Source organism: Clinocottus analis, unplaced genomic scaffold (genome assembly GCF_023055335.1).
Source record: "Clinocottus analis isolate CAN_PGR_092001 unplaced genomic scaffold, fCliAna1.0.p SCAF_4, whole genome shotgun sequence".
NCBI lineage: Eukaryota > Metazoa > Chordata > Actinopteri > Perciformes > Cottidae > Clinocottus > Clinocottus analis.
The window spans coordinates 3,899,729-3,925,871 of NW_027176153.1; the positions used below are offsets into that span (position 1 = coordinate 3,899,729).

The following is a 26,143-nucleotide window of genomic DNA, read 5'->3' on the forward strand; positions in this document are numbered from 1 at the left end:
CTCTTTCTGTCTCCAGACACTGATGCAGAAGAATGTTCAGCTTTATACAAGTTCAGCTCCTTCAAATCCAAACTGTCAAATCCACAAAGTTCTTATTACATGTTAACATTTCAATATTTCTTTTTTTTTTTCGTCTCCTTTCTTTTTGTATTCTTTTTTTAACTTTTATACTTTATCATTATCACCATTATTATTATTATTATTTTTATTATTATTATCTTTCTTTTTTGTTGTTTACAATTATGGCCACAAGTCTTAAAAGTCCTTGAGTCCGGTCCGGTTAAAACTCCATTCCAGGTGGTTTTTCATCCGGTTTTGGTCCGAGTCCGGTCCAGGTCTGACGCGATCCGGTCCGGTCTTTCCATGGCACTGGGCTTGTAGCTCTGCACAGTATACTTCCCCCCGTGGGCACGGCTAGCATGGCGCTGTAAAGCATGGCTGTGTGTGGGTGGATGTGCAAAGCTCGGCAAGAAGAGCGATCGGCAAACAACCGGCGTCAAAGTTCGCCGACTGGCGCCGAATCCAGAACCCCCAAAAGGTTTTCCAGGTCGTTCTGGTCCTGAAAAAATGTTGGTTGGACCGCATTAGCGTTGGCGAGTCAACCTGCTTGTTTACAGACCGTTTGCCTGTGCTGGAATGTATTCAAAAACGTAAATTCTGGATTCATTTCTGTTGAATTATTCAGGATTCTGGCGAATTCCACAGTCTTGATTGGTCGGGCAGTACGTTACTAAAGAGTCTTCCTGGCCAATAGTGGGGCCAGGAGGCCAGCAGGACTGACCAATGAGCGGTCTCAAGTGTGTGTGTGGAAGGTGGGGGGAAAGGGGAGAGGTGGGTAGAGGTGGAACTGGCAAGGATAAAAAAGAGAGGGGACCATAGGGAAGAGTCAGGTAAAGCAAAGGAGGAGGGGAACCTCTGAGGAGTTGAGGATGGAGGGAAAGGAAAGAAAACTAGGAAGGGTTTATGGACACAGGTACTGGTCGGTCGGTAGGCATCGGGCTCAGTGTGCTGTGGTACAGAGTGATTGTCCAGAGAAAAAACATAGAGTGGTTATACAGCAACTTCTGGATCCTGAAGAGGTTTCGCCGAACGGTCCGAGGGTGAGTCGTCTCCATTTTCCTGTTATCGTCCACCTGGTTTCAGTGAAGCAGGGATCTCAGGGTGAGGGCAGCTTGTTGGTTCATTTGCTTCCTTCTGTGTTTGCTAAAGCTTGAAAACGACCTCCCGAATCTTTCGCCGACGAGCTCAACTTCCTTCCTTCCTTAAAGCTTGACCTGAACTTCCTGCAATGAATCCGGATGCTTCCATTGGAGGAATCAAGGATGAGGACAAAGTTTCTTGCGGTCAGCCTCGACTTGACCCTTTGGGATTCGGCCCGAATTCCACTTGACTTGGATCGGACACACAAGGGCCTTCTTGGGACACTCAAGGTACTTCCCGGGACACTCAAGGGCCTTCCTGGGACTCTCAAGGTATTTCCCCGGACACTCGAGGCCCTTCCTGGGACCCTCGCTTCACGAGCTCAGCGTCTCGATCCTTGAGACCAGAACAGAAGTCTTTTAACTTGATTCAGGCTTTTGCATCTGAAAAGATCCCAACCGAGCCGGGAACCTCTGAAGGTTTGCAGGTCTTTCGTTGGCCCCCCTTTGCTCCGATCCCTGCTTCTACCTGCAGGGGATTTGATTTAAATCAGAATCCAAACCGACGGATGCATCCTGAAGGTAAGTTGTTTGTCTTCAGTCCACTTTGGACCCAAACCGCTTTGGAAACTGATTCTCTGCCCCAAACTTTACCGGACGGAGGTAGTTTGGGGTCGCAGCCATCCAGGTAACCGGTCTCCTGATCAGTCAATCAGCTGGCAGATAAATGGCTGTTGGATCGGTCTCTAAAGGGCCGACGGCTCTAACGCAGAGCAGTTCGGCTGACTGTTTGAACAGTTCAGAGAAACAAAAGGCCTTCACTCCCCCCCCCTCCCCCATTCTTCTTCTTCTTAGCCCACCCCCCCTCCCCCCATCAGTCTATACGTCCTCCTCTCAGCTGCTCCCAGACATCAGGTTGATGGCTTGCTCCAGTTTGTGCCTCAGCTTGTGTTTGCGACAGTACCCGTCCCGGTCCAACGCCGTCAGGATCTGCAAAGACGGAGCAAAGACAGGCCGGATTTAGCCAACCACAACAGAAGCAATGACATTTACACTAACTATATTTTACCAGATTACATTGAACACATCACGATGAGATGAAAAATGTACCTTCAGCCAGTACTCATTTTTCCTGAGCAGAGCTTGAACGCATCATCATGTAACAGAAGTGAGCCTGAACGCATCATAATGTAACTGAAGGGAACCTGAACACTGCCCCCATCCCTCCCCCCTCACCTCTTCCTTGTACTTGTTGATGTAGAAGTAGAGCTCACTGAGCGCACTCAGTGTGTTGAACTCTGTGCCGTGCAGACGGGACTGCTCTACCAGGTAGGCGTCCATGTCCTGGTCACTGATGCTGGGCATCTTGGCAATATCCCTGTAGTACCTGCAGGACACACACACACACACACACACACACACACACACACACACACACACACACACACACACACACACACACACACACAGAGTGGTATTAGTATGTTATTCTTGTTGTAGACGGATGTTTGTAGTAATTATAGCTTTCTAGCAATTCAACTTTATTGTATTTGAACTCATTGTAGGTTATTAATTATCGATTGGCTAGCATATTGGCTACATGTTAGCTACATATTAGAATGCTGGCAACATGTTAGCTACATATTAGCATACTTGATACATGTTTACTACATGTTGGCTACATTTTAGCTACATGTTAGAATGCAGGCTACATTTCTGCTACATGTTGACTACGTTTTGGCTACATGTGGCTACCTCTCCACCCAGCTCTTGTAGTTGGGGATGTCTTTAGCATAGAGCAGCTTGTTGGACGGGGAGTCTTTGCCGAGTCGATGTTCAGACGTCGAGCAGGAGTCCATGAAGGTCTGAGCGACGACCGACAGACAGGCGTCGGTGATGCTGCTCTTGTGGATGTCAAACACAAACTGTGGGTTCTTAATGACGTTCACCCAGAACCTGAGAGGAAGGCTGCAGACACGCACAGAGAAGAAGAACAAAGATTTATGAAATATTCAAACTGTCGTCGAGGTGTCTTGTGAGAAACTTCTCTCACCAGTTGCTCTTCCAGGTGTGTCGGACGTCCGGGTCGGTGATCTGTCGCTTGTCGGCCTGCTCGTCCAGGAAGTCAAACATGTATTTGATGGCCAATGGGAGAGCAGAGCCACGGTGGGCGGTGCTAAATACCGTCTCAAACAGGTCGTCCACAAACTTCTGCAGCGTCCCCTGGTGGTGGGTGGATCAAAGCACCGGTTTAAATATCTTAGCCAAATTGCAAAATAATTACAAAACTAATGGATTACACTGTGAGGAAAAAAATGACCTGACGTAATGTGAAATTATGTAACTATTGGGTGGATGCTAATTTGTTTATTCATATTCCCTTCAGGATGCATCATAATAACTCTGATGATCCTTTTGACTTTTTATATCGAACCATAATCAGGTCGACATTATAATGTGTTGAACACCTTGGCGTTAGAAAGTTAGGTCAACGTTAGCATGTTAGCTACATTGTTTGCATGTTAGTTAAATGTTAGCTACATCTCTGTCAGCTCTTACACCGTTTATTACTTACGATTAGGTGGTTAGCATAAAAACACGGTTTTATCTGTCTCACTGCTACATGCCTCACTGCTTCAAGTATCCCTCCTACATGTTTCACTGCTACATGTCTCACTGTTGCATGTTTTACTGCTACATGTATCAGTGCTACCTGTCTCACTGCTACATATCTCACTGTTACATGTCTCACTGCTCCATGTCTCACTGCTCCATATCTCACTGTTACATGTCTCACTGCTACATATCTCACTGTTACATGTCTCACTGCTCCATATCTCACTGTTACATGTCTCACTGCTCCATATCTCACTGTTACATGTCTCACTGCTACATATCTCACTGTTACATGTCTCACTGCTCCATGTCTCCCTGCTACATGTATCTCTGTTACATGTCTCACTGCTACATGTCTCTCTGCTACATGTATCTCTGTTACACGTCTCACTGCTCCATGTCCACCTGCTACATGTCTCCCTGCTACATGTCTCCCTGCTACATGTCCACCTGCTACGTACCTTGGTAGCCAGCAGTCGGGTGAGGTAGATCTCAGACACCATCTTGCTGCCTCTGTCTCCTTCTCTCTGGTCGCTGTGCTCGTGGTTCTTCACCAGGTGCCACAGTTTTGTCCCTGAAAGCACACAACAGGTCTACAGAACAGTACACACAGTACACGATAGTACACGCAGTACACAGTAATAATACCACAACTGGTACTACTACTAGTACTACTACTACCTGTCTCCTGGTCCGGGGTGATCATCGGAGCTCTGGATCTCAGACTGTCGGGACTGCTGGACGTACGAAGTAACGACTCTGAAGACAGAAGAGACGAGGATGAGTGAGTGCGTGTGTGCGCGCATTTGTGTATATGTGTGTGCATTTGTGTATGTGTGTGCGTGTGTGTATGTGTGTGCGTGTGTGTATGTGTGTGTGTGTGAATACCGTATCTGCTCAGAGATCTGGTGAAGGTGAAGGAGTTGGCGATGTTGTAAGCAGAAACCTGCTTCTGGACCAGCGCCACCAGGGAGCCGTCCGTTACCTAGCAACACACGACACGTCAGTCAATCAGACCCATTGATCAGAAGTCAGCTGATTATTGATCAGCTGATTATTAATTAGCTGACTATTGGTGATCTAAAAACACACTAAATGATTATTATGATCATACATATTAATAATGAGAATAAACATGAACAGAACATGTGTGTGTGTGTGTGTGTGTGTGTGTGTGTGTACCTGGTAGTGGGCCAGTGTGTTCAGTCTCTTCCAGTCGCTCTCTATCTTAGTTGTCACGTCTTCGTCCTGCAGGATGATCCTGGTCAGTCGACCTTGACGCCACTCTGACATCACAAACACACAGAGTCACATGACGGCACGAGACAGACAGGAAGTGAGACAGGAAGTGAGCGGAAGTGACAGAAGGAAGTGAGACAGGAAGTGACTGTTACCTAGGTCCATGTCGTCGGCCTGAGGTCTCTGAGAGAATGGGATCCCTTTGTAAACGGCGTCCAGCAGCTTGTCTTTCACCTGAGTCACCGTGTCACAGTTCAACACCTTCACCGGGACCTCCGTCCCCGACTCGCTCTCCGGGGGGATGCACATCAGAGTCTGAGGCAGACAGACAGACAGGGAGAGAGAGACAGACAGGGAGAGAGAGACAGGGAGAGAGAGACAGGGAGTGTAGTTGAGTGTGGACTTCATTACATTCAGTGAAACATCTTATATATGTGTATATATACGTGTATGTGTGTGTGTGTGTGTGTGTGTGTGTATGTGTGTGTGTGTGTTCGGTTGTGTGTGTGTGTATATATGGGTGTGTTTGTCTGTATGTGTGTGTGTGTATGTGTGTGTATATAAGTGTGTGTGTTACCAGCTGCTTGTAGTCGATCTGCTGTCTGATCAACTTGTCTTCACTCAGAGAATAGCGAGCTTCTCCTGTAATGGCGTCAATTGGACCTTTTTCCATCTGCTGCTTTATGGCACAATACAACATGAAGAGAGGCTCACCGGCACACTCCTGAGAGACAGAAAGGCAGAGAGAGAGAGAGAGAGAGAGAGAGAGAGACAGGGAGAGAGAGAAAGAGAGAGACAGGGAGAGACAGGGAGAGAGAGAAAGACAAGTCTGAGTTGCTTCACTACAACTGTTTAATCCTGAAAATGTATCAACAGCAGGATTTAACCAATCCCCCTTCTTTTGCCACGCACAAATCAACTTGCGGCTCTGATCCTATTGGTCGCGGTCAGATTGAGGGGGAGGAGCTTCACGAGCTCACTGAGAGAGAGAAGGAAGACAGCTTACCTTGAGGAAGCGATGCAGCAGGAAGGTGAACCAGTTCGTCAGCATCTTCTCGGCCACAGACTCCGTCCTGAACACACAGAGGTCAAAGGTCAGGTTGAATGTTCCGGACCATCCACAGTCCAACATATGTCATTCCCAAGTAAATCAGTAAACATATACACAGTACAAACATCTCTCCTGTTTGGGTCAAAGGTGAAATTGTACCGACCTCCTCAGCAGCAGTTTGGGATGGTTCCTGTTCTCCAGGTTCTTCTCGATCAGGTCAGCCAGCAGCTGTTTCAACACCACCGTGGCGTATTCCATGCGACCCTAAGAGACAGATATCAAGTCAGGAACTGTGCGTATGCAGTGGTCCAGAGGGCAGAGCAGGTCGTCCTCTAACCACAAGGTCGAGGTGTTGATCCCCGGCTCGACGAAGCACGACCCCTCATGCTTTTTAAATAATAATCACCATCCAACATCTATTAACTGTCAACAACACTTATCACCACCTATAAAACATATATAAACTGTTATTAACACTTATTATCACCTTTAAAACATCTTGAACTGTTATTAACACTTATTACTATATATAAAACATATTAAATGTTATTAACACTTAGCACTATATATATTAAACATATATTAACAGTTATCAACACTTATCACTACCCATCAAACATGTATTAACTGTTATTAAAACGTATTACCATCAGAAATACATCTATTAACTGTTATTAACACTTACTACCATCAACTAAACATCTATTAACTGTTACTAACACGTATCACTACCTCTAAAACATCTATTAACTTTTATTAACACTTACTACCAACTTAAAATTTTTTTTTTTTAACTGTTGCTAAGACTTATCACCACCGATAAAACAACTATTAAGTGTTATCAACACTTACTACTAAAAAAAACATATACTAACTGTTAGTAATTATTGTCAACAAAACATGTATTTACTGTTATTTACATTTACTATCATCAACAAAACATCTATTAACTGTTAATAACACTTACTACCACCTATAAAACATATATTAACATTTATCACCATCAATAAAACATGACGTGTTATCAACACAAAACATTGATGAAACCTCTTAAAGCCACACATTGATGAGATTATTACCTGCAGAGCCGCCATCAGCAGCGAGGCCACGTTCCCTCGGTCCCTCATGGAGAACGACCTCTGGGCCTCCAGCGTGTGGATGAAGGTCAACAGGAACATCTTGTTGTTCAGCAGCTGGCTGAAGAGGCGCAGAGCTTTCTCCACGTTGGCCGGAGACTGAAGCAGAGACACAGACTCACGTGAGCGACTTGTGACGGAAGCTTCTGTGTTCTAACGTTCACGCATGCTCTCAGCTTTATGAGGACACATTAACATCTATGAGTACTGCCCCTCTGACGTCAACACAACGCATCCATAGAAAGAGAAGTCGATCGATAAGACTGATTGGGACTGAACTGCTCAAAATAATTTAAGAAATGAAGTTGTATACCTTTTAGAAAATGACCGAATTTTCTATCTTCTAAATTGGAATTTAAATAGTGTATGTATACATATATAGATATACAAAGTGGAAAAAAAATGTTTAAATCTAAATAATAAAAATGATATGTTTTGTCAAACTGCACAACCATAAATGTTCAAAGATAAATAAATAAATAAGGAGGTGAAGATGTGAGGAGGTGAGGGGGTGAAGATGTGAGGAGGTGAAGATGTGAGGGGGTGAAGATGTGAGGGGGTGAAGATGTGAGTAGGTGAGGGGGTGAAGATGTGAGGAGGTGAAGATGTGAGTAGGTGATGATGTGAGTAGGTGATGAGGTGAAGATGTGAGGAGGTGAAGATGTGAGTAGGTGATGATGTGAGTAGGTGATGAGGTGAAGATGTGAGGAGGTGAGGAGGTGAAGATGTGAGGAGGTGAAGATGTGGGTAGGTGAGGAGGTGAAGATGTGAGTAGGTGAGGGGGTGAAGATGTGAGTAGGTGAAGATGTGGGTAGGTGAGGGGGTGAAGATGTGAGTAGGTGAGGAGGTGAAGATGTGAGTAGGTGAGGAGGTGAAGATGTGAAGAGGTGAAGATGTGAGTAGGTGAGGAGGTGAAGATGTGAGTAGGTGAGGAGGTGAAGATGTGAGTAGGTGAGGAGGTGAAGATGTGAGTAGGTGAGGAGGTGAAGATGTGAGGAGGTGAAGATGTGAGGAGGTGAAGATGTGAGTAGGTGATTAGGTGAAGATGTGAAGAGGTGAAGATGTGAGCAGGTGAGGAGGTGAATATGTGAAGAGGTGAAGATGTGAGTAGGTGAGGAGGTGAAGATGTGAGTAGGTGAGGAGGTGAAGATGTGAGGAGGTGAAGATGTGTGTTTGTGTGCGTCCGTACGTCCAGTTCTTTGAGCACCGGGTGTTCTTCGATCCCGGGGAACATGACCCTCATGGTGTAGGTCCGGTACTCCAGCAGAGGGATCTTCACTCCGTCCATGTCGTTAGTCAGTTCCTGGATGTCGGTCTGCAGCTCTGCAAAGGCTGCAGGAGGAGAAGGAGGAGGAGTCAACTGTCTGAACGCCCAAAAACAATTTCTGCACTGAAGATGTGTTCGAGTTCTACTTCTCGTCCTGATGTTCTGGTTCTGTAGAGCAGCAGGACTTTATAGACTCTGACGTCACTGCCAGTGACCCTCATGCAGCAGGAACCCGTCCGGGACCTCGAGCTCGGCACTCACCCTCCTTGCACTCCAGCGCCACCCGGCTCTCCAGGTTGTCCATCTGCAGCTGGAGGCGCTTCAGCGTGCGGTCGGCGTCGCGCGTCTTCCTCTTATAGGCGATCAGTACGGCGATAATGGCGATGAGCAGCACGCCGCCGCCGGCACCGATGCCGATGATGGCGGGAAGCGTCAGGGTGCTGTCAGAGTAGATGTGGAGCGTACCCGGAGAGTACTCCAGACCGCCGACGAGGATCTGCAGGCAGAGAGACGCACGACGGTGTTACACCAACATCAGGGAGGCGCTGGAGTCGATATCAAATGCACTCAATGGACGACTCCCGTCATGCCTCGTTGATACGAGAGACATTAAAGAGTCTTAAAGCTGCATTCTCTCTCCTGACCACCAGGGGACAACGCCTCTGGTTGTATAGAAGTCTATGCTTCATGTGTTGAAGATGCATTCTCTCTCCTGACCACCAGGGGGCAACTCCTTTGGTTGTATAGAAGTCTATATAAATGACTCTACTTCTCTCTTAATGTATTCCCTCTGTAAACATTGTAAACATGAGTTTATGTCTCAATCTTTAGTTTCTTCAATACAGCATGATGTTCATTTAGTAAATGACTCATCTGTTTGACTCATTTAGAGTCAAACAGACCATAATGCAGGGGATGCTTTAGGGCGGTATTTCACAGGTCAATACCAGAGACGTATACGCCGTCTTTACGTTGCTACCGCTAAAAAACAAGATGGCGACACCGATATGGCCAAACTCGAAGCTTCTCGCGACTTCCTGAAGAGGTTCGGTCTCCGTCCCAGAATGCAAAGCGCCGCTGGCTGCAGGAGTTCTCCAGTCATAAACACACCTGAGACAACTTCCTCTACAGGGTCTCTGGTCCTGCCTCCATCTTATGTTTATCAGGAGTGTTTTTATTATCTGTCTCCGGTTTAATGTTTTATTAAAGAGTTCCTTCTCCAGGTTCTAAACATTGATCATAAAAACAATCTGATGAATTAATGATGAAGACCATGATACTCATCACATCATTCATTCATCAGTGGGAGAGAAGAAGAAAGAGAAGAGGAAGAAGGAGAAGCAGTACAGAAAGAAGGAGTAGAAAAAGAGTGAGAAAGATAAGGAGAAGGAGTGGAGGAAGAAGAAAAAAAGGAGTAGAAGTAGAAGAAGAGGAAGGAGGAGAAGAGGAAGAAGGACAAGAAGAAAGAGTGGAGGAAGAAGGAGTAGAAAAAGAAGAAGCAACACAACATTCTGTATTTATGATCATTACTTTTAATAATGTATCAATAGTTGGTCTGTTCTATCTGTTCCTTTAGAACATCTGTGTGTGTGTCACTCTCTGATCTGTGACATCAGACCAATTACCCATGAGCCCCTGCGGCTGCATTTAATGACTTTCACCTTTATAAAGATCCCTGCTCTCTTCCTCCCTTCCTTTCCTCCTCTTTCGCTCTCCTTCTTTTTTCTCCTCTACCTCCTCTTCTTCATCATGCCCTTCCTCATCCCTACTTCATATCCTTTGTTCTTCCTCTCCTTTCTTCGTCTCCTCACCTCCTCGTTTTCTGTTTCATTTCATCCTCTGAATAATGTTAGTTTCAGGATGTAAGTGTCTGAACGAGGCAGCAGACAGGGGGCGGTGCTAAGCCCCGTCACTCACCAGGACGCGTTGCTCTCCGGTGAGATCCGGCGAATCGCAGAGCAGCTGGTTCTCCGACACGGTGAGCAGACAGGGAGTCTCTCCAATCAGAACTGTGTAGTTCAGACGGTTGTTCCCCGGAGCTGGAGGGATCAGGTTCTTACCCTGGAGACACAAGGACTGTTACTGAGGAAGAGGAGGAGGAGGAGGAAGAGGAGGAGGAGGAGGAAGTAGAGGAAAAGGAGAAGGAGGAGAGGGTGGGAGGAAGGGGTCAGGTTCTGACCCTGGAGACACCAGGACTGTTACTGAGGAGGAGGAGGAGGAGGAAGCGGATGAGGAGAAAGAGGAGGAGGAGGTAGAGGAAAAGGAGAAGGAGGAGAGGGTGGGAGGAAGGGGTCAGGTTCTGACCCTGGAGACACCAGGACAGTTATTGGTTATTGAAGAGGAGGACGAGGAGGAGGAGGAGGGATCAGGTTCTTAATCTGGAGGCACATTGACATTTACTGAGGAAGAAGAGGAAGAGGAGGAGGAGGTAGAAAAGGAGGGAGGAGGAGAAGCAAGAGGAGGAGGCGGAGGAGAAAGAGGAGTCGTTTCCTCTCCAGAACTTGCTGTGTTAGTTTTACTCACCTTCAGGATGATGGGTGACCCCGGTTTGATCTCCAGGATGCCAGAGCTTCCCAGGGGGTCAAAGGTCGGGTTGGGGTAATGAGTGAAGGGGGTGGAGTTCAGAACCAGCAGAGCGGAGACCTGGACCGCAAGAGACCCGGGACTGAGTACTACAACTGGTACTTCAAATACTACTGTGTGTGTGTGTGTGTGTGTGTCTGTGTCTGTGTGTTACCTGGTCAAAGATGAAGCCGAACTCGTCAGGTCGCAGCGCCCCCTCTGGTGGGTTCGCTTTACCGTAAACCAAACCGGGAGCCAAACACGTCATCGTGCTATCGTTGACTGAAGAACAGAACTAGAAGAGAAACGGAGATTATCTTTCATTATTTCTCTTCGCCCTTAAATGAAATAAAACTAAAACTTCCAGGGGGGCGACTCCTCTGGTTGTATAGAAGTCTATGCTTCATGTGTTAAAGCTGCCTTCTCTCTCCTGACCATCTGGCGACTGGTTATATTGTGAATTCATCACAGTCTATTGTAAAAAAAATGTTTGTATGTTTGTATGTTTTGTTTGCTCCGCCCTCTGTGTCATAAAAACAAGATGGTGACGGCCAATATCCTAAAAGTCAAGGCTTTATAATGTCAGTCCACAAACCACGTCTCATAAACATTAAGTAAAGTTGAACAATTTCCAATAACCTTAAAAAAAAGTTAATTTTAGATGCCAGGCTAAGCTTTAGCATTAGCTGCCAACCCTGCAAGGTCTCGCTCCCTTTTGCCCAAATATGGTCACTTTCGGGTCGTCACGCTGAAACGGTGCTTTCAAAAGCAGAAGATTAAAATTTAATTGTGTTTCTCTCTCTTCCTGTTTATCTCCCTGTGGCCCCTCAGGTGTGACCCCTCAGGTGTGACCCCTCAGGTGTGACCCCTCAGGTGTGACCCCGCGGCCCCTCAGGTGGCTCTTACGTTGTTGGTCTCCACTCCGCCGTACTTGGCTCTGACTTTGGGCTCCTGGATGGTCAGCAGGTTGGTTCCTGTCACTGTTATCACCGTGCTGCCGCTGCACACACACACACACACACACACACACACACAGTCAGCGTACAGATCAATACTCTGTATAATAACTCTGATTGGCCGTCGGGGGTCCATACTTGAGGATGGTCCAGCTGGGCTCAATGCTGGACACCGTCGGGTCCTCGGTGAAAACATATTTGATCTCCGAGCTCGTCACTTCTGCCTTGTCAATCATCAGGCGGATGGGGGCGGGGCCAGGGCCCGAAAGGGAGGCGGGAGTTATGCAGATTATCTCTCGATTGGTCCGTCTGGGAGGCGGGCAGAAGGGGGAGTATTGATTAAAGGGATCAATCCATCGGTAACACTTCATCATCAATGAGCTGACGGGGGACTGACTTGACGAACAGACACTCCTCCTTGTCCAGGAGAACCACCACGGAGCTGCCGGCCGCCAGGTTACGGCCCGTCACCGTCAGCCGGGTTCCCCCAGATACCGGACCACGCTCCGGGTGGACTCGGAAGAAGATCGGGGTCTGGAGGAGGAGGAGGAGGGAGAGGAGGAGGCGGAGGAGGTGGGATGGACGAGAAGGAGGAACAGAAACTTTTTTTTATGAGAGAAATTAAATAAATAATAATGAGAAAGAAGTTCTTGATGTTAAATGGCATATACAAATCAAAAATGTCTCAAGAAAGTTTGATGGTGTGGCGACTACTGCCGTAATAAGTCACAACATATCAGTGGCGGGCCGTGAAAATGGTCACTACGCCAGCTGTAGAGTTTTATATATATATATATATATATATATATATATATATATATATATATATATATATATATATATATATACACATTACCGGTAGTGAGATGAAGGGCGGACGAGATCTTAAGACTCTATGTATCTGAATAAGTATGTGTATGCCAGCAAGGGCTCTGATAAACATATATAGCATTATATTCTTCAAATATAAACCATAAGCCGCAAACTCACCACGAAGGAGTACGTCTGCGTGGACAGCGTTCGATACTCGGAGCTGCAGACGCCGATACAGAGTTCCACTGTGCCGCCGGGGGAGTGAGGGAGGAGGGCCTCCGCCATGTCACACACAATCCTGATGCAGGGAGACAGGCAGGGAGACAGGGATTGAGACAGAGAGTGAGAAAGGCAGGGAGACAGGCAGTGAAAGAGGCAGTGAGACAGGCAGTGAGACAGGCAGTGTGAAAGGCAGTGAGACAGGCAGTGAAAGAGGCAGTGTGAAAGGCAGTGAGACAGGCAGGGAGAGAGGCAGTGAGAAAGACAGTGAGACAGGCAGTGAGAAAGACAGTGAGACAGGCGGGGAGACAGTTAGGGAGAAGGGCCGCCGCACGTCACACACGATCCTGAGGCAGTGAGACAGGGAATGAGGTAGGAAGACAGACAGACAGGCAGTCAGGCAGGCAGATAGACAGACAAACAGACAGACAGGCAGGCAGACAGGCAGGCAGACAGGCAGGCAGGCAGACAGACAGACAGACAGACAGACAGGTAGGCAGACAGACTGACAGGCAGGCAGACAGACAGACAGGCAGGCAGGCAGACAGACAGACAGACAGACAGACAGGCAGACAGACAGACAGGCAGACAGACAGGCAGACAGACCTTTCTGCGCTAATGTACTGGGAGGCCACTGGGTTGCAGCGGACTCCGGCCACCTGGACGTGAGCGATCTCCTTCACCTGCAGACCCAGGTTCTCTCCCTCGATGGTGACCCGGGTCCCGCCCTCACGGGGCCCGGTCAGGGGGTCAATCTGTAGGGGGGCGGGTCACTGATCAGTTATCAATAACGACGGCTCACATGCACAGACTCAAACTATCATTATTGTATTATTATTATATCCAGTATCATCACAATATGATGCTCTGGTTCCTGTCGATCAGCTGGCGGGTCAATGAGATGATCGTCTCTTTCGTTTTCGCCCCGGTGTGGAGGAAGAGGAGGTGGCGGGTTTGATTCCCTACCTTGGTGATGCGCGGGTGGCTGCAGCGCAGGTTGTGCCGGCCGTGGTGCATCCAGCTCTCGGCCACCGGGCAATGCTGCCGCAGGACGCAGCGCCGGCTGTCGGAGCACCAGCCGCATTCAAAGACCGTGGGAGCTTTGAGACACTGACCACAGCTGGAGCGCTGGGCCTCACACTTGTATAGCAGGGCTGCACGCACAGACACACAGACACACAATTTAATGTTTGGACTCAAGTTTAAATAGGATATTTCTTCATATTGTTTAAATTTGGTCATTTTCTATTTTCTCCGTCTCCGCCTTTTTACTCTAACTTAACAGTGAGAAGAAAAAATAGTGGAACACTCGAAGCCAAAGATGTTTGTTTTTTTCTTAATTTAAAAGAGAAAAAAAGTCCTGGGCCTCTGTGGAAACACAACTTAAGACTTATGACAAGATGCACAGAGACCTAGAATGACTCTTCAGTGCAGGATAACAGTTATTATGACATACATCAATAAAAAGATCCTAAATATATAAAACATGCTCTTTTTTTACCTCTCATGGATGGAGGCTTGTCGATGAAGAAGTCTCCATCCCAGACGATGGAGAAGTCCACTGGGAGGTCTCCAGCCTCGTCCCCATCGTACCAGTACTATAGAGAAAGAATGAGAGGGTTTGACTAACTCCTGGAACAACCATTACCATCCCATAATGTAGGAAAGCTAACGTTATGCTAGCATGGAGCTAATGCTATGATAGCATCGAGATAAAGTAATGCTAGCATAAAGCTAAAGTAATGCTAGCTTAAAGCGATAGTAAAACATATAAATACTACTACAATACAATTCCTACTTATATTTATAATATAAATCCTACAATTAACAGCACTGTAGCAAAGACTAACTCAGCAAATGTTTGTAAAACCTGCTCTACCAGTAGTACACCAAATACTGTAGTACAGCCAATATTACTACAGGGAATGTAGCTAAAGCATACTGTGTACTTGTACATATAACAGTAGTACAAAGTAGACAGGAAACAAGGCCTGAAGGATTAATGCTGCTACCACTTTCAGGAAAACACACACACACACGCTCGTGGACACGCACACACACACACACACACACACACACACACACTCTGCAGGTCTCCATGACAACATGAAACCAACAGAAAGCAGTCAGAGAAACAACATAATGGATTTAGAGCTGATGGGAACCTGATCTCATCTTAGATAACCAGCGGGGAGTAATGTACCTGTGAGTGTGTGTGTGTGTGTGTGTGTGTGTGTGAAATGAACACACATGCACGCGCACACACATTAAGAGGTGGCAGCTATATAATCTTACTTCTTAAATATGGAAAAACTGAGTCTGCTGCACACGTGCTAACTCACACATACATGGACACTCACACATTTGTGCACACTCGCACACACACACATCAAATTAAGTGATTAAATTTGGTCACAGCAGTTTCAGTTCAATATTCACTCATCAGCAAAAGAATACTTCAACCTCCAGTTTTACTGCTTTTTACCACACACACACACACACACACACACACACACACACACACACATTTGTAATTAATAAAGGGTTGATATTAAAATGATCTTTTCTGCAGAGCTGCGAGAACGACCACATTATTTATAGTGTGTGTGTGTGTGTGTGTCAGAGCGATGACCACACAGTTGAAATATGTGGATTGCTGCGACCAGAAAAAGAGAGACGTGTGTGTGTGTCTAATGCTCTGATTTTCCATTAAAAGCAGCCAGCTGAGTCCAACAGAGCTGAATACACACACACACACACACATACACACACACACACACACACACACACACACACAACACACACACACACACACACGCACACACACACACAAAGTATATATTTATATTTTATATATATATATATATATATATATATATATATATATATATATATATATATATATATATATATATATATATATACATATATACACATATATATATACACACACTCACACATGTCATGTTGCTTCTCGCTGAGACTTAATGTCACAGAACCTGTCATCACCATGGTAACTCCTGCCTGGTCGCTAGGCATGTCGCCATGGGGTCAGAGGTGCCTGGCAACAGCAGCAGTGCATGTGTCCCTATGTGTGTGTCTGTATGTGTCTGTATGTGTGTGTCTGTGTGTGTGTGTGTCTCTGAGTGTGTGTGTGTGTGTGTGTGTGTGTGTGTGTGTGTGTCTGTGTGTGTGTGTGTGTGTCTCTGAGTGTGTGTGTGTGTATGTCTGTGTGTGTGTGTCTCTGAGTGTGTGTGTGTGTGTGTGAGTGTGTGTGTGTGTGTGTGTGTGTGTGTGTGTGTGTGTGTGTGTGTGTGTGTGAGTACCCTTTACAGTACAGAGTCACTTCCAAGCTAACGCCATGCTAGCAGCAAGCTGAGGCACCGCAGTGCATGCTGGGTAGTGTAGTGCCTCACCGAGGTGTTCTGGCACTGGATGCAGGACGAGTTGAAGCGGACCGCCGGGATGCGCTGCACCTTCCCCTGGATGTTGAACACACACTCGTAGTTCTTCTGGCCCGACTGCGGCTGGGGAAGGTTCCGGGCTCGCAGCGTGATGGGCCGGACCAGACCCGCCGGGACCAGGATGTCGGAGGTGGGGAGGATCTGAGGGCAGCCCTGCATGGGGGAGCGGAGGGGGGGGGGGGGGTTAATACACAATGATATCACGATGACATCATCGCCACCCAAACAGCGTCCATCATGTTTTAGCTCAGTGTGTTAGAGGAGCTTATGAAGGACTAAAGATGCTTCATTATCAATACATAAATGATAAATGAAATACAGTATACGGAGGACTAAAGCTGGATTATAATCAATACATAAATGATAAAATAAAATAACAAAATAATATATACATATCTACATATTATATTATATACATATTATATATATATATATATATATATATATATATATATATATATATATTAGCATTCATTGATGATAATGAAATATATCAGTTATTTGTTAAATAAATAAGTTTATATATATATATATATATATATATATACGTATATATATATATATATATTTATTTATTTTGAAATTTGATAAATGCGGCTTTTAATTCTACATTACAGTCTTCATTTTATTTTCAGTTATTTATTATTTATTATAAGTGTGGTCCTCTATAAAAAAATGGAGATCTGGAGATATATATAATATATATATATAAAATAAATAAATACATAAAAAATAAAGTGACCCTGCGGGAGAAACGATGGCATAGAGGATGATGTCATCGTCATAGAAGTGAGACACAGACTTTTTAAAAAATCTGTTATTATAATCAATTATTGATTAGAGAAGCTTTAACTGTGGCCGCATCAGAAATTATTAATAACCCTTTCATTCTGTTTTTGCCGTCGTATCAACTGACCCGTCAATCAATCTGAGAACCTGTGGTTTAAGTGTTAGAGGGTTTATTACATTATTAATAAGAGTTTGAAAAAAAATATATGAATGAGAGAAGAACACACTCAGTTTGTTTGAAAAGATATTGATTATTGGGAATAATAATCTTGATGTGGATTAAATATAATATAGATATGTATTGAAACAGCGTAGTGTATTTTAAGTGTATTTTGTCTTACTGTAACACACACACACACACACACACACACACACACACACACACACACACACACACACAGATACAACCGACAGAAGTGTGTGTGTTCAGTAATGGACAGCTGGTGACAGATCCAAGCTTTGGAACATCCTGAGGCTACAGAAACACACACACACACACACACACACACACACACACAGGCTGACTGCGTCTCTCAGTGGGCTGAAACCTTTATTAATGAGCGTCGCCACGGTAATTAATTGCCCTGTGACTGACAGGAAGACCATTAGCTCCACAGGAAGTGGACGAGAGCTCAGCAGACGCCAGCGGCGACATGTGGAGACCGTGAGACGGTGCGTGTGTGTGTTACCGTGTGTGTGTGTGTGTGTGTGTGTGTGTGTGTGTGTGTGTGCGTGTGTTGGATAAAGACCAACTGTGGCTTTGAGTGAGTCTCTTAGCAAACAGATCAGCTTTTTACAGAGAAACACAGTTACAGAAGTAGTAGAAGGAGAAGAAGAAGTAGTAGAAGAAATAGTAGTAGTAGAAAAAGAAGTAAGAGAATAAGTAGTAGTAGTAGAATTAGTAGAAGAAGAAGAAATAGTAGAAGAAGAAAAAAAAGTAGTAGAAGAAAAGAAGAAGGAGAAGAAGAAGAAGAAGAAGAAGAAGAAGAAGAAGAAGAAGAAGAAGAAGAAGAAGAAGAAGAAGAAAAAGAAATAGTAGAAGAAGAAATAGTAGAAGAAGAAGAAGTGGAATAGATGTACAAGTTGTAGAAGTAGTAGAAGAAAAGAAGACGAAGTAGAAGAAGTGAAAGAAGTCGAAGAAGACGTAGGAGAAGGAGATGAAAAAGAGGAAGAAGAATAAAGAGCTTTGGCTCTTTTTTAAAAAAGGAGTAGAAGAAGAAGAAGAAGAAGAAGAAGAAGAAGAAGAAGAAGAAGAAGAAGAAGAAGAAGAAGGAGAAGAAAAAGGTGTGATTGAAGGAGTAATGAAGAGCTGAGAAACAACCTTTAAGTCAAACTTTGATGAGAAGTTTCATTTGTACTTTTATTTTTACACATTTGAGATTATTCATGCAGCAAAAATACATTGTTGCTGCATGAATACAGTTTTTATTATTGTTATACATTTTGATCGACAGTTCCTAAAGGCCCACCCCTCTAATTCAGATATTCACAGAGGAGCGTCTCTGGTTTGTGGTTCAGAGACTTTTATTCTGAAAAACCCTCCCGTTTCTGCTCTCTCTCTCTCTCTCTCTCTCTCTCTCTGTCTCTCTCTCTCTCTCTCTCTCTCTCTCTCTCTCTCTCTCTCTCTCTCTCTCTCTCTCTCTCTGTCTCTCTCTCTCGGCCTAATTGCCTGGTAATCAACATTAATTGCTGTGATTGGGTACTTTCATGTCAATTAAGTGGCTATTCATCTTGCATTAACCAATTAGCAAATCAGAGGTTGTTACTGTCACCCTGCAAAGACACCGAGCACCAATCACGTCAGCGAGACGCCCAAACGAGGCGACGCTGCTCGCTAACGAGGTACAGAACCGCTGATTGTTGTGTTAAGAACCATGTGATCGTCTCAATGACTTCATGAAGGTTTTACTGTTCTACAACATGACATCACTGAGTAAATAAGGTGGAATGAAAGATAAGGTGTATGGAAGAAATAAGGTGTACAAGATTTAAAGTGTGTGTGTGTGTGTGTGTGTGTGTGTGTGTGTGTGTGTGTGTGTGTGTGTGTGTGTGTGTGTGTATGTCTCTGTATTTGTCTGTGTGTGTTTGTGTGTGTTTGTCTACCTCCATGTTGCTGACTCGTCCCTCTTGGAAGGAGCAGTCCTGCAGGTTGTTGGTGCAGATGTGACGATATTTACACCAATGACACGGGAACACACTGCTGACACAGGAAGTACACCTGAGAGGGGAGGGGGGCGAGGGAGAGAGGGAGAGAGAGAGAGAGAGAGAGAGAGAGAGAGAGAGAGAGAGAGAGAGAGAGAGAGAGGGAGGCAGACAGACAGACAGAGAGAGAGAGCGAGAGTTATTACTGTTATTCTTCATAATAAATCTGTTTTTAGTCCACATTTATATTAAAGTCCGTCTCGTAATACCGTCTGACTTCCTGTTCCCTTGGTTCCTACTGGAGCTGTGTGTGTGTGTGTGTGTGTGTGTGTGTGTGTGTGTGTGTGTGTGTGTGTGTGTGTGCCCAATACTCAGAGTTACTGTTACCATGGCAACCAGCGAACCTGCCACATAGATTATGTTCCCCCGTAAAACTGCTGCCCCGAGGAGAGAGGAAACAAGGAGAGGAGACTAGGAAAGAGGAGACCAGGAGAGAGGAAAAGGAGACAAGGAGAGTAGACTAGGAGAGAGGAGAGGAAACAAGGAAAGGAGAAGATGAGAGAGGAGACCAGAAGAGAAAACAAGAGGAGGAGACTAGGAGAGATGAGACGAAAAAAGGAGAGGAGACTAGGAGAGAGGAGAGGAAACAAGGGAAGGCGACAGCGTAGGAGACAGCGGAGGAGACAGCGTATGAGACAGAGTAGGAGGCGAGAGGAGGACAAAGCGTAGGAGACAGAGGAGGAGGCAGCGGAGGAGGCGAGAGGAGGAGACAGCGTAGGAGGTGAGCAGGAGGAGACAGCATAGGAGGCGAGAGGAGGAGACAGCAGAGGAGACAGCGTATGAGACAGAGTAGGAGGCGAGAGGAGGACAAAGTGTAGGAGACAGAGGAGGAGGCGAGAGGAGGAGACAGCATAGGAGGCGAGAGGAGGAGACAGCAGAGGAGACAGCGTATGAGACAGAGTAGGAGGCGAGAGGAGGACAAAGTGTAGGAGACAGAGGAGGAGGCGAGAGGAGGAGACAGCATAGGAGGCGAGAGGAGGAGACAGCGGAGGAGAAAGCAGAGAAGACAGCGGAGGAGACGGCGTATGAGACAGAGTAGGAGGCGAGAGAAGGACAAAGCGTAGGAGACAGAGGAGGAGGCAGCGTAGGGGGCGAGAGGAGGAGACAGCGTAGGAGGCGAGAGGAGGAGACAGCGTAGGGGGCGAGAGGAGGAGACAGCGTAGTGGGCGAGAGGAGGAGACAGCGTAGGGGGCGAGAGGAGGAGACAGCGTAGGGGGCGAGAGGAGGAGACAGCGTAGGGGGCGAGAGGAGGAGACAGCGTAGGGGGCGAGCAGCGCCAGACTTACGAGGCGAGCACAGAGCAGTTGTAGAACAGGAAGTCGCTGCTGATGAACTGAAGTCCCGTTTCAGTGGAGCGAAGACTCAGCTGGACGACACGCTTCTCTCCTGAAACACAACATGATCATATGACACAGAGTGTGTGTGTGTGTGTCTTAATGTCGGAGTGTGTGTGCGTGTGTGTGTCTCTCTCGTCGCAGAAGTGTGTGTGTGTGTCTCACCATAGGAGTGTGCGTGTGTGGGCAGCTCCCTCAGTGATGGAGACATGCAGGTCACGTGACCTTTGGCCTGGACTTCTCCGGTGGTTTCACTCAGGTCCTCAAACACACAGGACACGCCCCCTGACAGCGCGGGCACGTTCTGCACCCGGATAGTCAACTAGAGGGAGAGAGAGAGTTACGTGAGCCAGGTGTGTGTCTGCTCGGGCTACAACCACAAATCAATAACATTTCTAAAATTGGATTATTAAAAGAGTTGGCAACAAAATCCATTATGGATTTGTTGTGTGCGATTATTGCGCCACTCAATAAGTCGCAGAGATGTTTGAGTTTATAAAAAAAAAGTTGAGTTGAGCGCAGAGCATAGCAGAGCAGACAGAAGGTCCAGAAGTATTCTGTCGTTTGTCATTACGTGGTCGCATTGCTTGCTACAATAACTTAGCAGCTAGGCTAACTGTTGTTGTTAGCTCCCTAGCTAGTCATTTATTCCCAGTGTTTGAGCTGCGCTGTTGGGTTAGTCAACAACTTATTTAAACCAACGAGTCCGGTATTATGTGGCGATATTACACGCAGTAATTGTTGCTTGGATTTGTGGTTCGATCTCTAATTAATAACTTTTTTTGAAATAGTTTTGGAATGCTCATCTTTCGTTCTCTGAGTTCTGAGTGTGTGCGTATGTGAGTGTGTGTGTGTCTGTGAGAATTTTTATTATCATTTTTTTTATAAATAATGTATTGTTCTTCTCTTGTGCACTATTATACACAAACGCCTATATATTTGGCAGATGTAAAGCATACATGTGTATGTTTTTATTTATTTTGTATTATTACATTAACAGCTCAGGGATGTTCAAGGAGCAACCTGTTTGTGCACTTTTTGAAGTTTTTTTCTTTTTGTTAGTTCCGTTTTTAATTGAAGGGTTCGAAATTATTGCTTTTTGTTTTAAAAAATAAAAAATAAATTTAAAATTTAAAAAAAAAAATAATTAATTATTATCAATTTTTGAAATAAAAATTATTTATTTTTATTTCAAATAAAAAAATTTAAAAAACTAGCTTAATCGATTATTAAGCATTAGTTGCAGCCTGAGTGTCTGCATCCTCATCCTCATCATCTTTACCACCATCAGGTGTGTACCTGTGTAGCCGGGGAGGTGACTGACATGTTGCTCGGGGTAACGGAGATGTCGACGCATTGGTCCAGCCGGGTGTTGAAGTGCTGAGGCTCCTCCCACTTGTCACATGCTTCCTGTCTGGAACACCTGGAGGGGGCAAAGGTCAATCAAAGAGATGTTTTTTGTACATAATATATATATATATATATATATATATATATATATATATATATATATATATATATATATATATATATATATATATATGGACACATGGACACACAGATAGCACTCACACGCGCACACACACACAGCTCCAACATATGCAACTCTACAGTAATGATTTGTTTACTTCTAATGAACAACAGATGGACAGAAAGAGAACGAGAGGAGGAGGAGGAAGACGAAGAGGAAGCAGAGCGACAGGAAATAAAGAGTCTCACTATGTGCCATCTGCATATGAAATAGAAACTATAAATATCATTCTTTTACAATAAATGATGTTGCCTTTAGTGTATTATTTCATCCATAACTTGTGTTTTTATGTTATGATCTTATGAATCTTAATGGGAAACAACAAGTGTTGTATTTATTTCCATTATTCATTAAGTTAATTCTTTGCATTTTTCTTTTTAAATTAATTTTTTTATAATTAAATGTTTTGATAATTAACATATATATATATATATTGTCAGTCTATATCATTTATAAATGCGGAGCTGCCATGTTTCTATCTTGTCTTTGTCTAAAAACAGTAGAAACATGTTTGCTTGCAGTGAGAAGGTTCCAGTTTGAGCTGGATCACATTCATGTCTTTATAATCAATATTTCTGATTATATAGATATTAACAGATGATACAGACATCTGAGAGTCCATTGGTAGTCCAGGGCTTTTACTTTGAAGGGGAGGCTAATTGGTGTTAATCCATAGAGGAACTTCCTCCACCTGCCTGGAAGCTCAACATCAAACACTTCTGATGACTGTGCGTGTGTGTGTGTGTGTGTGTGTGTGTGTGTGTGTGTGTGTTTTCCCATAAGGCATCATTAATGTTTCCATAAATGGCACACACACACACACACACACGCACGCACGCACGCACACGTGCACACACACACACACACACACACACACACACATTCTTTGTACCTTCTCTCCATCTTTTCTTTCACAGCGAACAACTATTTCTGTTTTGTGTGCAGACAGAAATGTGCTTCTGGTTTTAGTCTGAATTGCTATTTTAACATTTTGAAGGTCGTCTTTGTTGTGTTCAGTCATGGTGACAGTTTATGAACTATATATCATACACAATACGATGTAAATGAATACAATACACAATACGAAATACCCTATACAATATATCAACAATGCGTTCAATAACACATTCAACAATGCACAATATACGATATATGATACGATATACGATGCACAATAAACGATATAGACAATATACGATACACAATGTACGCTACACAATATGATATACAATGTACAATACACAATATACAATGGGATATATGAGACACAATATATGATACACAATGTACGATGTATGATACCTGATGTACGATACACAATATACACTGCCTGGCCCAAAAAAAAAGTCGTCACCAAAAAAAAAGTCACACACACACTACTATTTTGTGGACCGCCTTTAGCTTTGATTACGGCACGCATTCGCTGTGGCATTGTTTCAAAAAGCTTCTGCAATGTCACAAGATTTATTTCCATCCAGTGTTCCATTAATTTCTCACCAAGATCTTGTATTGATGATGGAAGCGTCTGACCGCGGCGCAAAGCTTCTCCAGCACATCCCAAAGATTCTCAATGGGGTTGAGGTCTGGACTCCATGTGTAAAATGATGTCTCATGCTCCCTGAATCACTCTTGGAATATGTCCGTGCCATCAGGGAAGAAAAAAATCCATTGATGGAATGACCTGGTAATTGCAAAACCTGGTTGTTGCTGAACCCAGACCTGAGCAACTGCAGCAACCCCAGATCATAGCACTGCCCTCAGAGGCTTGTACAGTAGGCATTAGTAGGTAAATCCAGGTGGCAACTTTTTTTTTAGCCCGGCAGTGTACGATATGATACACAATACTCAATCGAATATACGATACACTATACGGTACAGGATACAATACACGATACGATACAGTATATATATATATTGTGTTGTATCGTATATATACGCGTATCTCATTGTGTTATAAACATATATACACAATAACATACATAATACACAATACACGAGAGGAGCAGGACTTTTATTATGAAAATCAAGGGTTGACTCCGCCCCTCTGCAGAACGGTTCTTACTTGTTAAAGAGGACGCACCATCCGCAGTGAGGGTCTCCGGAGCCCAGACAGCCGGAGCAGCTGCTGTACTGCTCGCAGCTCTCCACTGGGAGTCTGCTCACCTGAGGACACACGTTCAAGAACACGTTCAATAACACGATCAAGAACGCGTTTAATAACGCGTCAACACGACAACAATCCTCCCAAAAAACACACGTCCAGGTGTGAAGGCAAAAAAAACAACAAGGAGAATCAAACATTGTATTTATAGATTGCGACTCAACGGGGCAATCAAATTCAGGGTCATTAGAGTCTATCACGACCACCTACCTGCAAAGGTGCAGAGCAGACTGGGCTCTTAAAGAGACAGGCGCTAAAATGGAGGGCGAGTCCAGGAACATTCAAACGGCCCGGATGAGAATAAGAAGTTTTATTTAAATATTAATGGATGTATACACGTTAAAGTAATAAACACAAAACACAAGAATGAATCTGGAAGTGAGCCAATGGAGCTCCACAGCACAAAGGAGGAAGACAAACAAACACACACTAACACACACTCAATGCTTCAGATATCATTTAATAGATTGTCTCTTCATCATCATTATCATTGAGGCAAATATGTTAATTGATTTGAAATTAATTATTTGTTTTTATGGCCATATTGCAAGTCCAACATTACTTGTTGTGTGTGTGTGTGTGTGTGTGTGTGTGTGTGTGTGTGTGTGTGTGTATGTATGTGTGTGTGTGTGTCTGTGTGTTATCTCAGTGTGGTTTGGTGGTTTTCCTCAGACAGTAACAGCCTGAGGCCTGTGTGGAACACATTAGTCTTGATTTTACAGACAGTCAGTCAGTATGTGGATCTGCGTGTGTGTGTGTGTGTGTGTGTGTGTGTGTGTGTGTGTGTGTGTGTGTGTGTGTGTGTGTGTGTGTGTGTGTGCGCGGTATCTTTTACCCAGAGGTCATTGCAGCAGGAAGACAGTAAACACAGTAAAGCACAGTGGACGCTCTGTCCGTCTCTGTCTCATTCAGACTTTCACACATGAATACATTCATTGTCTCTCTCTCTCTCTCTCTCTCTCTCTCTCTCTCTCTCTCTCTCTCTCTCTCTCTCTCTCTCTTTCTCACACACACACACACACACACACACACACACACACACACACACACACATAGGGAGTCCAGTCTCCTCTCTGACCTCATTATCGGGGGTTTTCCTTAAAGAGACAGTGACGCTGTTTCTTTCCGCCAGACTTCATTCACAAAACAGCTGATTCTGCACTTTCCGTTCTCATGCCGTCATTTCTCGTTCAAACGTTTATTCGCTGCAGCGACTCTTCGTTTAACGGCTGCAGACGAATACATCGGCTCCCGGAGGAGACAGGAACATGTGAAGGAACACGTGGAATCTTCTGATGACGCGGCTTTAATAGTTTGGGATTCACGTGAGAAACATGAATTTAATATATATTTAATGAAACTAAAAAATTGAAGCTGTCAATGAACACACTTATCATGTTACATGTTGTACAAATATATTAAAAAAACTAAACTAAACCCGCTCATCTTATTGGATCTCTCTTTTCCCATTCACATTACCCATGATGCATTTCACTAAAAAGCATGGAGGACAAACGCTTAGATCTACAGACGTTATTTCTCTTTTTTAATAATGATCGACAAAAAACAGTAAGGTACTTGTTGCCACAAAGTAAAGGTACTCGTACTAGCGCCTCATTTGCTACCGCAGACAGGCTAACAAACCCTTCGATGTCAGTAGCTGC

The 26,143-nt window shown here is 44.6% G+C and overlaps 1 protein-coding gene and 1 long non-coding RNA gene across 4 annotated transcripts in view; one reads left to right on the forward strand and one right to left on the reverse strand.

Annotated features, from left to right (window-relative positions):
• Positions 1–2,003: 2,003 nt before the first annotated feature.
• Positions 2,004–26,143, reverse strand: part of plxna3 (plexin A3) — a 58,544-nt gene continuing 34,404 nt past the window's right edge. The window contains exons 8-38 of one of the 2 annotated variants that reach the window (XM_068597457.1): positions 24,381–24,481; positions 22,087–22,210; positions 20,953–21,109; positions 20,740–20,839; positions 19,355–19,469; positions 16,415–16,615; positions 14,500–14,596; positions 13,965–14,152; positions 13,605–13,753; positions 12,957–13,077; positions 12,364–12,500; positions 12,105–12,275; positions 11,917–12,010; positions 11,186–11,305; positions 10,972–11,091; positions 10,366–10,509; positions 8,710–8,944; positions 8,371–8,513; positions 7,125–7,280; positions 6,209–6,309; positions 6,001–6,067; positions 5,572–5,718; positions 5,150–5,309; positions 4,938–5,041; positions 4,644–4,740; positions 4,437–4,514; positions 4,217–4,329; positions 3,193–3,362; positions 2,895–3,107; positions 2,376–2,526; positions 2,004–2,129 (exon numbers count right to left, since the gene is read on the reverse strand). In XM_068597457.1, coding sequence (XP_068453558.1) covers positions 2,034–2,129; positions 2,376–2,526; positions 2,895–3,107; positions 3,193–3,362; positions 4,217–4,329; positions 4,437–4,514; positions 4,644–4,740; positions 4,938–5,041; positions 5,150–5,309; positions 5,572–5,718; positions 6,001–6,067; positions 6,209–6,309; positions 7,125–7,280; positions 8,371–8,513; positions 8,710–8,944; positions 10,366–10,509; positions 10,972–11,091; positions 11,186–11,305; positions 11,917–12,010; positions 12,105–12,275; positions 12,364–12,500; positions 12,957–13,077; positions 13,605–13,753; positions 13,965–14,152; positions 14,500–14,596; positions 16,415–16,615; positions 19,355–19,469; positions 20,740–20,839; positions 20,953–21,109; positions 22,087–22,210; positions 24,381–24,481 — 4,170 coding nt within the window. In that variant the 3' untranslated portion in view covers positions 2,004–2,033. Of the gene's footprint in view, positions 2,130–2,375; positions 2,527–2,894; positions 3,108–3,192; positions 3,363–4,216; positions 4,330–4,436; positions 4,741–4,937; positions 5,042–5,149; positions 5,310–5,571; positions 5,719–6,000; positions 6,068–6,208; positions 6,310–7,124; positions 7,281–8,370; positions 8,514–8,709; positions 8,945–10,365; positions 10,510–10,971; positions 11,092–11,185; positions 11,306–11,916; positions 12,011–12,104; positions 12,276–12,363; positions 12,501–12,956; positions 13,078–13,604; positions 13,754–13,964; positions 14,153–14,499; positions 14,597–16,414; positions 16,616–19,354; positions 19,470–20,739; positions 20,840–20,952; positions 21,110–22,086; positions 22,211–24,380; positions 24,482–26,143 lie in introns of both variants that reach the window. The other variant, XM_068597456.1, reaches the window with a different exon arrangement.
• Positions 19,843–22,512, forward strand: LOC137800310 (uncharacterized). Of its 2 annotated transcripts, none has more exons than XR_011079558.1 (3): positions 19,843–20,174; positions 22,079–22,225; positions 22,432–22,512. It is a non-coding gene; the product is annotated as an uncharacterized lncRNA (long non-coding RNA). The 2 variants fall into 2 exon arrangements; XR_011079557.1 differs by lacking the exon at positions 19,843–20,174 and adding an exon at positions 20,780–21,140.